The sequence below is a fragment of the Aquila chrysaetos genome, chromosome 5 (assembly GCF_900496995.4).
Source record: "Aquila chrysaetos chrysaetos chromosome 5, bAquChr1.4, whole genome shotgun sequence".
Taxonomy (NCBI): domain Eukaryota; kingdom Metazoa; phylum Chordata; class Aves; order Accipitriformes; family Accipitridae; genus Aquila; species Aquila chrysaetos.
The window spans coordinates 40,388,117-40,403,212 of record NC_044008.1 but is presented as its reverse complement, the minus strand read 5'-3'; the positions used below and the strand labels follow the sequence as shown (position 1 = coordinate 40,403,212).

Sequence of the window (15,096 nt, the reverse complement as noted above, 5' to 3'; positions counted from 1 at the left end):
GGGGGGGGGGGGGAGGACACACACACACACACACACGGAGCCCCCCAGCTCCCCCGCACCGCCGGTCCCGCCAGCGCCGCTCCGGCATCCCCGTCTCGCTTACCTGCATCTCATTCTCGCCGGCGATCTCCTTCGGTCAGAAATGGCATCTCCCCCGGCCCCCACCCCCTCCGCCAAAACCTCCACCTGCAGTAACGCAGCTCCCCCTCTCCGCAGCGACAACACGAGGGGCGGCGGCGCTCCCGGGTCCGAGCCGCCCCCCCCCCCCCCCGCCAACCCCAGCCCCGAGCCCGGGGGAGGGCCGGGCCGGGCACGGGGCCGCTCCGGGGCCGCCCTAGGGACGCGCTGTGACCGGTCGCCTCCCCTCCGCGTCCGCCGGGCGGCCGGCGGCGGCGGCGGCGGCGCCGCTGCGGGGCGGCGGTGGCGGCATCGCCCCACCGGGCGGGCTGGCAGGGCCCGGGTTCCGCACGCCCGCTGCCGCCGGGCGGGTCTGCCGCGGCGGGGCCGGGCCGGGAACCGCCGCCGCCGCCGCGCCGGCCCCCCGCCTCCCCTCCGGGAGGAGCCGCCGGCGGGCGCGGGGCGGTGCGCGGAGCGGCGCGGGGGACGGGAACGGCGGCGGCGGCGGCGGCAGCCGCGGTCAGTCCCCTCCTCCCGCCGCCTCCCCCGCTCCAGCGCGGCGGAGGGAGGCGAGAGCCGTTGGGGGGGGGGGGGGGTGCGGGCCCCCCCCGGGGCCGGGGCTGCGGGGTGGGTGGGGGGAAGCGGTGCTTTTCGCGGAAGGGCCGCTGTGTCCCCCCCTCGCACGGGCGAGGGTGCCGTGGCACCCGCAGACCGAGCGCCTGCCTCCGGGATCCGGCGGCAAAGCGGGGCCGGGACCGGTGGCTGGTGGCCCCCGGCAGCCCTTGCAGAGAAGCGGGGGGGGCAGGGGGGGGGGCACCGGCAGTCCCGCTCCTCCGGCGGGGCTCGCAGAGGACGGGCTGGAGGAGCGCCGCTGGTCGCCCGTGCTTCAGTGCCCAGCCCTGCTTGAGCCTGCTGAGGGAAGATGCCGGGCTACCCTGGAGATTTCAGAGCGGTCCGTCCTGCAGCGGCTACCTCTGCAAAGCGGTTTGCTCCTCTTTTTTTCACTGCCCCCCCCCCCCCCCCCCCCCCGCCGGCACATGAGAGGAAAAGGGCTACAAGGCAGGGGGGGATGCCTCTGAGGACTGATCTGGGAGCTGGTGATCCCAAAGGCCTCCTGAGAGGCTCGGCGCATGCTGAGCTGGTGGCATCTCATTCAGAACTAAGTGCACGACTTCCCGAGCGCTGCCCACTGCTTCACCCCCTTCCATAATGGTCACTGATTTATCGAGCAGCATTAGCAGATTTGCCCAGCGCTGGCTCTTCCAGCGGAGGCTGATTTCTCTGGCAGTAATGGACACAAACTTTGCTTCTAATGTGCACTTTCCCCTCCTGCTTCCTCTCGGCAGGGCTCTCCTGGGGCGCTTCCCACTCTGTCCTGTTTCTACCCAGCCGTCCTCGCAGCGCGGCCGGCCACGGGCCAAGGCGGACCCAAGGCAGCTGCACCAGGGCCCTCCGCGTTGGCACGGGCTGGGGCCGGAGGCTCTGCGGGAGTCCTTTCGCTGGGTCCCATGAGCCTTCCCTTGGACGGCTCTTTCAGCCGGTGGGAGCTTTTGAGGAAGACGATGGCTTGGCCTTCCTCCACCAGCCATTTAACCAAGCCCAGGGGTGGAGATTCCCATGCAGAGCATCCCTCTGGGCTGGCCTCCCTTCCTCCCTCCCGCGAAAGCGGAGCTGCGTGCTTGCCCCAGGCCTCTCCCGTGCGATGGTGTCCCCCCAGCCTGCGGGGAGGCCGGCGGGCGGCGTGCCGGAGCTGGGCCAAAACACCTATGGGTGCCTGCCGTGGAGCACGGGAGCCCAGTGGCTGTCCCGAGCTCACGTCCCTGCGGTGGGCTACGAGTAAACCCAGCGCGGTGTGAGCCCCCCCTCCGCACTCCGACAGAGGCTTCTGCCTCCCCGGAGCCCTCAGCGGAGCTCGTTATCCTCCTGCTCAGCACACGCGAGCTTCTGAGCGGAGCAGGAATAAACAAAGGGTAGGCACCGCAAGCTTGCCAGCTGAGGGCTGAATCACTCCAGCTCCCTGCTCCCGCTCGGTGCTCCTGCCCACTCCTAGGCTGCCGCCTCTCCTCCTGTGGGCACAGACCCCGGCTCGGCCGGGAGGGTGGGTGCCTGTCAGGCATGCAGCCCTGCCTGGGCTTGAGCAAAGGACCCTCGTGGCAAGAAACACGGGAGGGTGAGAGCGCGGGTGTGCGTGCACGTGTGCTCTGCTCCTGACACCGAGGAAATTCAGCCTGGCCCCTCTCAGTGGTCCTCAGACCTTTACTCAGCGCAGATCGATGCTTCTTATTATTATGGCTATTTCAGCGATGCCATCGATGTTAATAGCACTTCACAAACACAGACAAAGCTGGCAATCTGAATGTGGCCAGAAAAAACAAACAGAGGACAAAAGACAGGCTAAGAGCTCTGAATGCCATTTTTAATGCTTCCCCCCACCACGGTTAAAGCTCCGCTAAAGTGCAGGGCACCGTGTATTCAATAACACTCCAGAATAATTCCTGGCATTGTCTGGTGTGAGAGGGGGAAATTTCACCTCAGCTCTTCCGCAAAGATTCAGCAAATACGCCATGCAAGCAGCACTGGTGGCCCTGCGAGAGTGATGCTATACGCTGCCTGGAAGCAGGGGGCCTTCCAAGACCGTCTTTCCCACCTCGGCTCCGACGGCTATCCCCACCCTGGCAGCGTGGTGAGCGGCAGAGGACGGGGGACTTGGTGTGCAGAAGCAGAGGTGAGCTTTTGGGCTAAGATGGCATCCATGCACACCTCTCCTATAGAAAAGTCCCGTGCAAAACCTGCCTTTTCAGTAAGCTCTGTGCATGATTTCTGACTTGGGCGGGCAGAGGGAGCGGCGCAGCAGGAGAGGCGAGGGCAGCACGGATGTGCCAGGCGTGGCGGCGGAGCAGAGCCCTGGTTTGCTCTGCCGGCTACAGTGGGGCGTTTTGGCCAGCAGCGGGGTGAGACGATAAGGAAGATGGAGAGCACGGTGAAAAGAAAGCATCACTTAATAACCGCTCTCCTAGCTGGGTGCAGGAGCACGAAGGCCTTTATCGATGGCGCCGGAGTTTAAGAGGAGCCAGGACGCCTAATCTCCCCGAGGAGCAGCGCTGCCCTTTGGGCTTTTCCCTTCCTCCAAATGCAGAGGGGTAACTCTCACCCCACCTCATGGGCAACACTTCCTTACCCCAACAGCCCCAAAGACGCCTTGGACAAAGGCAGATCCTAGCAGCAATAAACCCCCTTGATCTCTGCAGGAGGAACTGCACTGGCCCCTGCTCAGAAGCCCCAAAGGCTCCCACGTTTCTGCATTTACCGACCTATCATCGTAAGCTCTGTGCTGGCAGATCCTCTGTGGCCTCTTCGCCCTAAAATGTTACCGTCATGCAGCCCTGGTGCAGCAGTGAGCTCCCGGGACTGGAGTGAGAGATCTGGACGGCTGCCCATGAGCAAGGCCAAGGTGCTTTCCCCCAGGGACCAGCGAGCGGCGCGGCTCACCCCACACAGCACCAGAGGCCCAGATCTACCTGGGACTGTCAGGTTGTTCCCAGCTCTTCACGGGCCACCGCTGGCCAGCTTCTTGCTACCACGGACGAACAACTACCGTGAGGGCTGAGACCATCCCGCACGCAGACGGTAACGCAGCCCACCCTTAACACATGCTTGATAGGAAGGTCCTGCTTGAAGAAGAGCAGCGATGCAGCTCAGAGGGGGTAAGTTTATAACATTACCTGGGAGAAGGGCATCAATGGGACATTAGGAAGAAGAACAGGATAACTGGGTGCTACCATTCCTGGCAAAGGACTGCTTTTGTAGAGGGATATTCAGAGTTAAGGTAAGGGTGAGCTTACTGTTAAGGTTCCCGAGGTGTAGCATGGGTGACAGAGCACTGGGGACAGCCAGAAGTATGCAACCAAACCTTACTGGAAGTACTGTCCTCTCCTGTCCCCACTAACAGCCTGTATCTATTTGCAGCTGCCAGCTTTGCGGTAAACATACTTTTTTTTCCCTCTCACATCACCTTTACTGGCCTCCCCCACCTGTGGATACCAACTCCAGCTGTTGTGGGAGGCCACAAAGACCCACTCAGCTGGGTCAACCTCCTTGCAGCACGGAGTGACTCAAAACAAGGGGCATCCCGGGCCTCCAGGTGTGACTATCCTGTCCTCTGTACAGCCCCAAGCTGCGGAGGACACCGCAGAGAGCAGCTCTGCTCACAAGCCCTCATGGAACATTTTCCCCTTTAAAACCTGCAGGGAGTGGCAAGAACATTTGGGTGTCCATCTGTGGGGCTCATCCCTCAGACAGATGCTCCAGCTCTTTGCCACTGCCATCCTCAGACGATAACGGACTGTGGCAGATGGTTCCCTTCTGTTGGCAGGAGGCAGGAGTTTATCCCTGCTCCGAGCTCCCTCCTGGAGAGGCGGCACCTGCACACTGCACGAGGGACCCAGCCTCCCGCCCGGGCAGCGGGGAGCGGACCTGCCCCTCAACGGGGCTAGCTGGGACATGCTCATCTCTCTCCGTTTCAGTGCACGTGTCCAGGAATCCCACAAAAGGTCCAGAAAGGGCTGAGCTGGCAGGAGGGAGACGGATTTTAATTACTCCCATTATTATTATAGTTCCTTTTCTTTCAGATTTTCACACTTTTGTCGTAACAAGCTGAGCTGAGAAAGTACGTGCAAATGCCAGGCTGAGATAAGATGTACCACACCTTGAAGTACTGCCAGCACCAGCTCTGGGAACGCCAGATCGGCTGTCTGCCCCTCCAGCCTCCTCCCTTTGTCAGCAAGGACAGAGGGAGGGTCTGCACCCGCTCTGCCCCTGCGCACCCGGAGAGGAAGGTGCCTTGCATTTCCCCTGGGCTCGGCCGGCAACTGGCTCCTTGATCCTGCCCAGTACTAACCAGTCCCTGGAGAAGGCAGCCGCAACCTCCTGGCTGCTTGGGACAGGGATGGAAAGGCGACCCAGATGTCTTTGCGTTTGCCTTGCGCAACACTTGCACAGAGACCTCCTCTGCCCACCTCGGGGCTGCAGCTCTGCAGGCAGCAGGACCTGTTCCTGAGAACGGCTGAGAGCACCCGACCCCTGCGGATGCAGTCAGGGGACGAACGTGCTCTCGGATAGCGCGTGCTTTCTTCCTTGGAGGTGGTGACATTTCAGGGTGTGTGTGGGGGGAGTGGGATGAAGGGGCAATGCAGGATATTCCTGCTCCCCCGTCCCCACGGCCATCTGGATGTGTACTGATGCCTCCTCACAGCAGGCTGAGTCAGTCCAGTGGCTTCTCATTATCAGCTGGAGGGAGTCCAAATTCTGCATTGTACGGCTGCTCCTGGGTGAAATTGAGGATCGTTATCAAGTATTATCATAATGGTTTCTCTCTGTACTGTCTTGTACTGCTCCTTGCCCTGGTCAGCTGATTGATTTGGAGCAGAAGGAGGCAATGTACCAAAAATCCTTTGACCACCAGCCGCCCACTTGGGACAGCTGTGGCAGGAGCCATGCAACGTCACCGTTGACACGGGCTCAGGCTGTGCAGGCCATCGAGGGTGATTCCACCGTTGTCCTCATCCACAGCCTCGCTTGCTGGGAGGCTGCAGCCCCTCCAGCAGCAGATGTGTGGCCAAGCCCATCTCCAGGCATCTCTGCTCAACTGAAGTGAGGTGAGAGGTAGGAGATGCTGTGCTTATGCCTTTCCTCTCTCAAATCATGACACGACCTCCATGATGCTCCAGAGAACAGGAAGAAAGAAGAGAAAAAAGCCTTTCTGTAGCCCCCTTCAAGCATGTGCACGTTGCCCCAGCTCAGCTCCCCCAGGTATCTGCCAGGAACTGCCACCACCCTGTCCTGTTCGAGCTCAGGGTGTGGAAATTAGGCCTTGCTACGAAATGCTCTGCTGCGGAGAGAGGCCACATGTCCTAACGTCAACCTGACTCAATTGCCTGATAGCTTGACTGCTCTGTCAAGCAGCCCAAACACGCTGCGTGAAGGGCTGCGGGAAAAGGCTCCATTAAATTCTTAAGCTCATTGACACATATACAGAAGGTATTAATAATATCAAGCATCTCAGTGTCTATTGTAGCCCACATCCAGGAGATGAAAGATAATTTCTGGGACAAGGAAGTTATGACAGTGACAGCTTTTTAACAGCTTGGCGTAAGAATAGGAGCCGCACAATGGGACAAAGAGCAATGATTAAAGATCTTTGCACAAAGGAGAGAGGGCCTGGAGACTGCAGTGAGTGTGGAGGACATAAGAGTCGTGTCAAATGCCCACGCAGAAAAAGAAAAGGCTGTGTTGGACAAGGAGGACGGGAAGGTGGTGTGGGAGACGTCCCGCTGGGGCTGACTCACAAATGCTTGGCAACTAACGGAAAGGGGTCAGCGTCCCTGGATGAGATGAAATGGGCTCCTCACCTTAATGTTTAAAAGCGGTTTGGGCCCTGCCTGGTGTGCCAGGCAGAGAGATGGGCATGCCTCAGCTGGGGCTGCAGCCAGCCTGGCAAGTGGCGCAGGGAAAGGCGATGCTGGGGAGCAGGGGAGGGAGCTGAGCTGCGCTGGAGACCGGGCAGAGACCGGGGAGCAAACACGTGTCGGCTGGGGAAGGGGAGATCTGGCATGGGGCAGGGTGAGGAAGGAGCTCTGCCCCCCGAAGGCCAGAGCTGGAGAAGTGGAGGCAGCAGACCCAGCACCCGGACACCCTCGGAAGTGTAATTATTACTAATATCCTTAGTGTTTCTTTGCACACATACACGCTCCCCTAATGTACACTGCACATGTAAACAGCCTCCTAGTGACATTTGCACGCCCAATTACATCTGCATATCATTGATTTACATGCACAGTTGGAGAGCAATTAAAACCCTGGAGCCTGCTTTGCACTTTCCCACGGCCACCTCCGTGAACCCACGCTGAGGAGGAAGAGCACCTCGCACCGAAGCCAAACCCTGGCCTGGTCCCCTATGGCTCGCTCCTTTTGATTTCCCTCCCCTGCAGCGGCGTGCGGGGAGAGCCCCGGCCTCACTGCGTGCTGAGCGGGGTGGGCTCACACCGGTGCCCTCTCCTGCAACTCCTTCATCTGCAGCGACCCTAAAACCAGCTGTAATATTTGCTGTTTGCTCAGCTCCTGTCATAAGTGACTGGCGCCTTTCCAAAAAGGATTAAAAGCAGGGAGTGAGAAACATAAAAGCTCGTGTAATTATGTGCAAAAAGCCCCTTAATAATTTATAGAGGGAGAGGGTAAATATCTTCGTGTGTTATTCAAGTGTAGCTCATTGTCCCGTTTGGCTAATACCCAGAGTGCACGCATCACAGGCTTTATCCGGGAGGCTGTTTTGCCTTTAATACCTTTCATAAATTATTGAATTTATAAAGAGGAAAGCAGGTGTCATGTCGCTCCTATAAACAGCTCGTTAGTTAAAACTAACGAAGGTGGGGAGCAAGTTTCCTCTTGCCTTGTCTGTCTCCCCTCTTGCTGTCTCTGCTGTCATCCGCGATGCAGCACAGACCCTGAGCTGGGGCAGAGCAGTGGCATTTGCCTAAAAACCTGAAGTCCCAGGGAAAATCGGAAGCACTGGCTGCAGGGAAGTGGCCTGTGGCACCCCTATCCTCTGGCTTTCTGAGACCTGTTTGTGCCCTCAGTGGAGGCTGGGGAGGGGGCGAGGATGGAGGGGGGGAGAGGATCCCCAGCTCATCCGCTGCAGCATCGCCATCTTCACGTCACCTGTGGTCCTCTGCTGGGACACAGGAATGGGGCGTTTGCTCCTGGGGGTACCCAGGGATGCTCTGGGCGCTCTGCTCCCAGGGGAAGGGCAGGAATGAAAGGTGGCAGGACGGGGCAGGGGGCAGAGATCTCCACGGCAGGACGGCTGAGCACAGAGGTGTCCCTGCCCGGGGGTTCCTCTCGCCAAAATAGCCACGTCTGTCCTGTTTCCAGCAGACCAGGGCCAGGGTGCTAAGCCTGAGGGCTGCTCCTGAGCGCAGGAGATTTGGTTTCAGGCTGGCAGGGGGAAGCACAGCATCTCCCTGATTTTTTGCTGAGTGAGGCAGGGTGTTAGGAGGCCGTCTCTAAAAACAGCAGACGTGTGACTGAGTCAGGCAGCATGCGTCTGTGCGAGGGAGTCAGCCAGAGCACCCGCACGCAGGAAAACCAGCGTGCAAGCACGCCCACGCAGCCTCCGCCGGCCGGCCAGGCCCCCCCCCGCGCAGGCTGTGCCCCCCACCCCTGCGCTGTGGGACAGGGTGTAGCGAACGCACGCCGTCAAGGCAGAGCAAGCCTGCGCTCGGGAAGCAGCTGGTTCGGAGGCTCCGCTTTCACACCCATGAGAGAGTCACTGAAGAGATGAACCCCCACACGCACCCTCTCCAAATATAATACATAGGGATTGAAAAACAGATACGGAAAGGGGAGCCATCAAAAGTATTTTAAACAGAGTTTAGAGCAGCTAGCGCCAAATCAGGGTGAATATGCTGCAACGCAAAGGACCCACACGGAAAACGTTGCTGCAGTGAAGCCGGCAGCGCTGGCATCCCAACAGCCACGGCACGGCACAGGGATGGGGATGCACGGAGCAACACAAGCCGCTTCGGTCCGCAACTGCCAGCAGCAAGGCATGTTTGAGCCACATGATGAATGATGGACCCTGAAGAAGACCCAGCAGGGCCTTGCGGGCATGGGAAGAGAGAACTGAAACTATTGATAATGAATTAACTCCTTCAATTACAGAAGCCTAATGAGGTAGCGCAAAGTCAGCTCTAATGAACATCAGTTTAATAGGGGTGGTTCCTCAGGGCGCTGGTTTTTGACTCAATCTTTACAAGGTAGGAAACACTTCAAAAGTATCACGCAATTAGTGTCACTTAATGAACACCTACTCCCTGCTCTCTGCAGAGCTGACGTTTTGTGGAGGGCAGGTGGCTGTTATAGCATGGGGCGTCCCTGACCCGCGGGAGAGGTCCTGCCCTGTGCCCAGTTGGTCCTCAGCACGGTGGCCCACCAGCACTGGGATGGCCTGGGAGGCAGCTCTGCCGCCACAGCTTTGCCGGCAGCACGGAGCTCGTTTATCCCGGCAGAGCGCACAGTTTCTGGGGATGCTGCCGGATGCATTAGTTGCTGTAAGATGAAGTGAATGTCACAGGGCCCAGCTCTCCCCTAGAGGCAGCTATTTTTCGGGTTTTTTGGCGATGACAGTGTAAGTGACAAAACAAATGTCACTGCCCGCTGGCCCCGATGCCTCCCTGGAAACCTACTGGGCCCCATGGAGCGCAGGGGGAGGAAGGCAGGGGGGTGGTGGAGAGGGATGCTGCTCCCCCCAGCAAAGCACCGTGTCTGACGCTGCTGCACGGGCCCCCTCCATGCCTATCACAGGGGCAAGCACTGGCGTAGGGGAGCTGTGCTCAGCGGGACACCGCCGATCTCGAGCCGGAGCAGGGATCTCCCGTAAAGCCGGGATCCCGACGGTGCCATCCCCTTGGAAAGCACGGTGCTGCACCTACTGTGTTGGGGAGGGATTTACATACTAAGGAGCCTCCAGCGGAGTAAAGACAACCTAACATCTATTTTGGGTCTCAGAGCCAAAGGCTGTATTTCAAATCCGCTGATCAGGTGAGAATACAGCAAACTCATGCAGAGTGGAGCTGGGGAAGGAGGGGGAGCCTCCGGCTTCTGGCAGCGCTCCCCACTCTGCAGCCAGGTCCCCACAGGGGCTGGAGGGGGCTTCGTGGCAATGGGCCCCGGTGCCCCATCAGCACCCACCAGAGTTGGGCTTCCAGGGGAAGGGACTCCCTGCTCTCCTGGGGGCTGAGCCCCAAACTCCTGCTGCACGGGGTCCGTACAGAGGGGCCCTTCCAGCATCTAACCCTCCACATGCAGGGGCTGCCGGGGCCCTGCCTTTACCCAGGGCTGTCCAGAGCTGAATGAGAGCACAGATGCCATGAAGAAAGCAGAGAGAGGGAGGGGAGAACCCCCCCACATCTTGCTATGATTATTCGGGCAAAACCCCCTGACATTTGCAGTACCCAGCCATTTTTAAAAAGCAATGTCTCCACCTGAAAGAGCACTTTAAACACAGAGACATTTCCTCTGAATTTGCACAGTCCCACAAAGCTCCTGCGCAGCCTGAGCAGCTGGAGGGGCACCGGCAGCTCGGCCCCACTCCCCACAAGACGGAGCAGACAGAGGCACGCGGGCTTGCTCCCCAAGCCCCGGTGTGTCGTGCAGGGGCTGCCCGTGTCTCCAGCTGCTGTGGCAGATAGAGGTGGAGGTGCGCTGCCTGCACTGCCTGTTGGGACCATGCAGGGGCTTGGCCGTGGCCTCCCTGCCCTGCTGATGGGCTTCAGAGCAGGCTGGGAGCACGGCGGATGGCTGGAAGAGCCCAGATGCCAGGAGAGGCACAGGCCAGGTAATTCAGCCACGTGGACGTGTGCGTGTCTGTAAAAGCTCTTGGGTCTGTGCGCCGTTCCCAGGGGTGCAATGTGTGGGGTACCCCCAGGGCAGATGGCCCCTTGGCCCAGCTTGGGGAGAGCGTAAGGAGGAGGTGAGGAGCCCAGAAGCCGTTCCTGCCCTCCCTGCCATCTCTGCACAGAGCTGGGCCAGAGCTTGCATGGGAAGAGGGACCCAGGAGTCTCCCAGGATCACTGGTCCTGGTCAGGACAAGCCAGAAAGAAAGTGCAAGGCAGTGGATTGGAGGAAGAAGGAGAGACACAGGTAGATATAGGTAGGGAAGATAACAGCCCCACGTCTGGTACTAGACCCATATAAAAATCCAAATCTGGGAATCTCCAGTTCCCGTGAACACCTTATCTGAGACCGGTGTAACCAGCAGCTGCCCCCAGCTCTTACCAGTCCGACAGCACTGGCTGCAGATGCCAGCCTTGGGGGGTATCGGACCCTATGCTCAAATGGATCTACAAAGATCTCCAAGGGATGGTCCCCTGGCCTGGCTGCTGGTCGGCCTCTGGGTGGGTAGGGGTGCGTTTGTCCCCTCCAACCCTCCCAGTGCCCATTTTCCCTGCAGCTTGGAGGGGACACAGGGCACTGATCCTGACCAGCCTCCCCCAGACCATCTTGTCACAACTCATAAGGGCTATAAAAGGTGCTGAGAGGGGTCTCAGGAGTGTAAAATGCCCAGGGAGGTGGGGTGCAGGCTGTTGTATGGAGGATGCTCAAAGAGCTGGTTTCATTAACAGCTACGCAGCTCCAGGCGCTGGAGATTATTCTCGTCTCATTTCTTGTTTGGTCGACTTACTCAAAGATATATTAGTGGATTAACCGTAATTCTTATGATGCTGGAGCAGCATCTTCACAGGGGGTTTAGGGAGGTGGAAGGGGTAGCTTTCATGTTACCCTGGAGCAAGTCTGCAGCTGGGCGGGCTTGCCAGGGGAACAACAAGAGGTGCAGAGTCCTGGCAACAGCCGCTCTCTTCTCCAAAACTGGCAGTGTTGTAGAGAAACAGTGCTGTCTGGAGGGCAGCAACGTCAGAGGCTGGCAAGCCTTGCGGTCCCTCCTGCCTTCTTCCCTCTCACATGTTACACTTCGCAGCTTCTGGCCTCCATTTCACAGGGAGGGCTTGGGGACGCAGGGGACTGAACCCAGGGATGTGGGAAGTCTCTTCCCACCTTCTGTTGCTACGTCCTCCTCCCCGCAGGCAACTCCCACTGGGGGTGTCGTTCCGATAAGCTCTTGCTTCCTTGTCCCAGAAGGCCCCATGGCCATGCCCTGGTCTCCCCCCAGCCCTTACAGCCCACAGATAAGCAACGTCACAGCGTTCATTATTTTCCTGGGCTGTGTTGGCGCGTGTGGCAGAGCCTTCCCCCTTCCCGCCCCCCTCCCCATCAACTGGCAAAGCCCCAGCGGTTTCCCCCAGAGAGCATGCGGTGAGACACAGCATGAAACAACTGCAGATAATTAAAGGATTGAATGGGGTATCGGAGAAGAGCAGGGAGCTTGCAACATCCATAAATAGCTTGCCTTGCTGAGCTGCTTAACTCCTTGCTTGTTCTTGCCAAAGTGCAGACCCCAAAGGGATGGTGCCTGTGCATGAATAGGGGTGGAAAGTTCAGGAGCGTATTTTTAAACCATTCAAGCTGTAGTCAGGCTGAGTGATACATTATTGTCTGTGTGTGTCACTTGAAATGTCTTATGAATGCAAGAGAAAAAAAGCACCATTTTGCCTCTCTAAACTCCCACCCCTCTGCTCCTACCCAAATAACGTCAGGCTAGATCTGACAGGCGAAAGGAAAGCACCACGAGGTAAGGCTGGTTAAAAGCAGCGTGAAATGCTCTTGTCCTCTGGAAGGAAGAGCCCCGGTTTGCGGGGCCAGAGGGCAGAGGAGCGGGCGGCAGGCGCGGGGGCGAGTCTGCGCAAGGACAGCGGAGTATCAGGGAAGAGCCTGCTAGAAAAATACTGGGGTCCCCACGGAGCCCCCAGGAAGGGCAGTACAGCTATGTGCCTAACGGAGACGGTGTCCTTCACCTCGCATGGCAGCAGATCTTCCCCAGACCGTGGGAATACTGGGTGTAGATAGCATCACCTCAGTGCCATGGTGCTGCCTACCCTGAGCCTCTGGGGCCTCTCTGAGCGGCTGGCACTTGGTGACAGTGACAGTCCGCCAGTCCCCGGGGCTGGCAGCCAGCCTCAAGCTGTGGCTGGAGACAGAGATACCAAAGAGCCTGACAAACAGCTGGAGCCGTGGTAAGATACAGCGGGACGGAGGGAAAACAAACCAGAAACTCACTGGGAAATCATTCCTCTCCTAAATGGTGCTGATGTAATTAAGCAGCACAGGCTTTATGAATGATACCATCTCTGCCTCGAAACACATCATTACCTCTCTCTGTTAGAGCAGTATTTTTAAATATATATTTCCTCTTTAAACGCCTGAGGAGAAGGCTGGGATGCCGGGATAAGTTGCTAATCACCTCTTATTTCACCCAGTGGCAGGGAAGCGTTTTGTGCCGAGCTCTGGCTCTCCTGCATGCACACCTCTGCTCTGAGTCACGGCTGTGCACTTCTGCCCTTCCTCTCCTCTCTGCTGCCCTCGCTCCCTACCACCACCCATCCTGGAGGGGATGATGGAGCCAAACCTGCATCCTCCAGCCCCAGAGGGCTTGAGCCTCGCCGTGCCCAGCCTGCCTGGGACGCCAGTGCCGGGAGTCACCCCACACCCCTCCAACCCAAGCTATGTGAGCCCCTCACCATACTGTTTTCCTTACTTGACAGAAGCTGGCGCTCAGGGAGATGAGATATTTCACCGACCGCTGACCCGAGCTGGTTTCCCCCCTCTGGCACCCTCCCTACCCCAGGGGGGTCTGGGTGATGCTCGCACTTTGGTACAATTTAGGTGTTTCTGTTCCCAGACTCAGCCAGCCCATGCCACAACTGTCACGAGTGCTCACCGCAACAGATTAGAGAGGCCCGAGCGAGAACGAAGGGCTTTTGTGCTAGAAATTGAAAGTTGATGGAGTGTGTCATAGGAAGATGACAACAACCTACCGTACCTCGAAAGACAATTATTTTTCCCTCATTGGAAGTGATTGAATTTCTCCATCAGTGACACTACTAATGTCATCAACACCAACAGCTCTCTTAAGGAAAGGCTCTTCCTCAGCTGTGCACCTGAAATTTCCCTAGACCTGCCCTTTCCTCCCCTCCCTGCTTTGCTTCTTGCTCTTTTGCAGGACGTGCTCAGCTCACGGCCAGCCAAGAGACCAACTTATGAGCTGCGCGCGCTCTGCCTCCCCATCCCCGCAGCTCCCGCAGATGCATGCCTCTGTCAGATCTGCTCCTCCAGACTATTTCTGAATATGCTACGGCTGGAAATTACAAAGTTGAATCATGTTGCTTAACTGTGATTGGCCATGCTACTGCTATCTGCATTACAGCGACAGGGCCGCGCTCGGCTGTCTGATGTCTGTACCCAGACCGGAGAAGAGAAGAAGCTGGGAGACACGACGCCCTTTCTAGAGATGGGCAAAAGGCTCAGGCTGCATCTCTGACTGCTGTGGGATTTGAGTGTTGTACAGCCGCTAGCACCCCGGAGAGCCCGCTCTCCCTGCAGACCTGGAGCACCATGCTCAGGCAACTCCAGCCTCCCCCACTGCCACCTTCAGTGCCATGGACACTTGTGCTGGTGCTGGACACCGGCCTGGGGATGCCCTGCAGCCACGTGGGTCTCACACCAGGGTGAAAGGGACAGCACTGCTACCCAAAAGCCTCTTCTCCAAGTGATTTTGGCCCAGAATCTGGAGTAGCACAAGCCTCAAGAGCTGTGGGATGGGGTCTTGTGTGTGCCAGGGGCACAGCCGTGCTTTCCCGGGGCACCATCTCTCTCCCATTCCCAAGGTGCTTTTCCCCCGCAAATCCGGCCTGAGTTAATGCCTGCTGGCAGAAGGCCAGCCTGATTTATTAAGACACACAAACTAATGAATGAGCCACAGAGAAGCACTGGGAGCCTGGTACATCCCATAGCACCAACCTGCACTGGGCTAACTGAGCCTTGCAAGGCTCCTCACAAGCGTTGTCCTCCCCAACAAAAGCCCAAACCTTGAGGACTGTGGGCAGCTCAGGAGGGTGCCATCACACTGCATGCATTTTGCAGGGACAATGGTCACAGCCAGGCCCGTGCCGGTGCTGTGCAGGGTGAAAATCCCAGCTGGAAGGATAGGGAGGGTGATGCCGTGTCGGGGCGAGCAGTGAGGCTGGCGCAGGCTGGCACATCACCCCGCTCCGCTCTGTGGGTGACACGCAGGCCGGGGTTGAGAAAGGCGCATGCTCCGGCGGCTTTCAGAGCCGCATATGTTGTGTGGGTTGAGAGCACATATGTTAGATATACACACATCTACGTGTGTGCACGTATATATATACACAGACATATATGAGAGAGACTATTATAGATACAGATTTACATATATAATCAACACCAGAAATTACCGCAGGATTTTTAAGACAGCAGAATCAGCCCCAGATATCAGAAAATGGCTATCTTTAT

The 15,096-nt window shown here is 58.2% G+C and overlaps 1 protein-coding gene across 2 annotated transcripts in view; it reads right to left on the bottom strand.

The window, feature by feature from the left end:
- Positions 1–15,096, bottom strand: part of LINGO1 (leucine rich repeat and Ig domain containing 1) — a 71,703-nt gene that overhangs the window by 18,847 nt on the left and 37,760 nt on the right. The window contains exon 1 of one of the 2 annotated variants that reach the window (XM_030014126.1): positions 104–457. The exons of the other annotated variant lie outside the window; for it this stretch is intronic. Coding sequence (XP_029869986.1) covers positions 104–109 — 6 coding nt within the window. The 5' untranslated portion in view covers positions 110–457. Of the gene's footprint in view, positions 1–103; positions 458–15,096 lie in introns of those variants that run through there. 2 annotated transcript variants of the gene reach the window in all.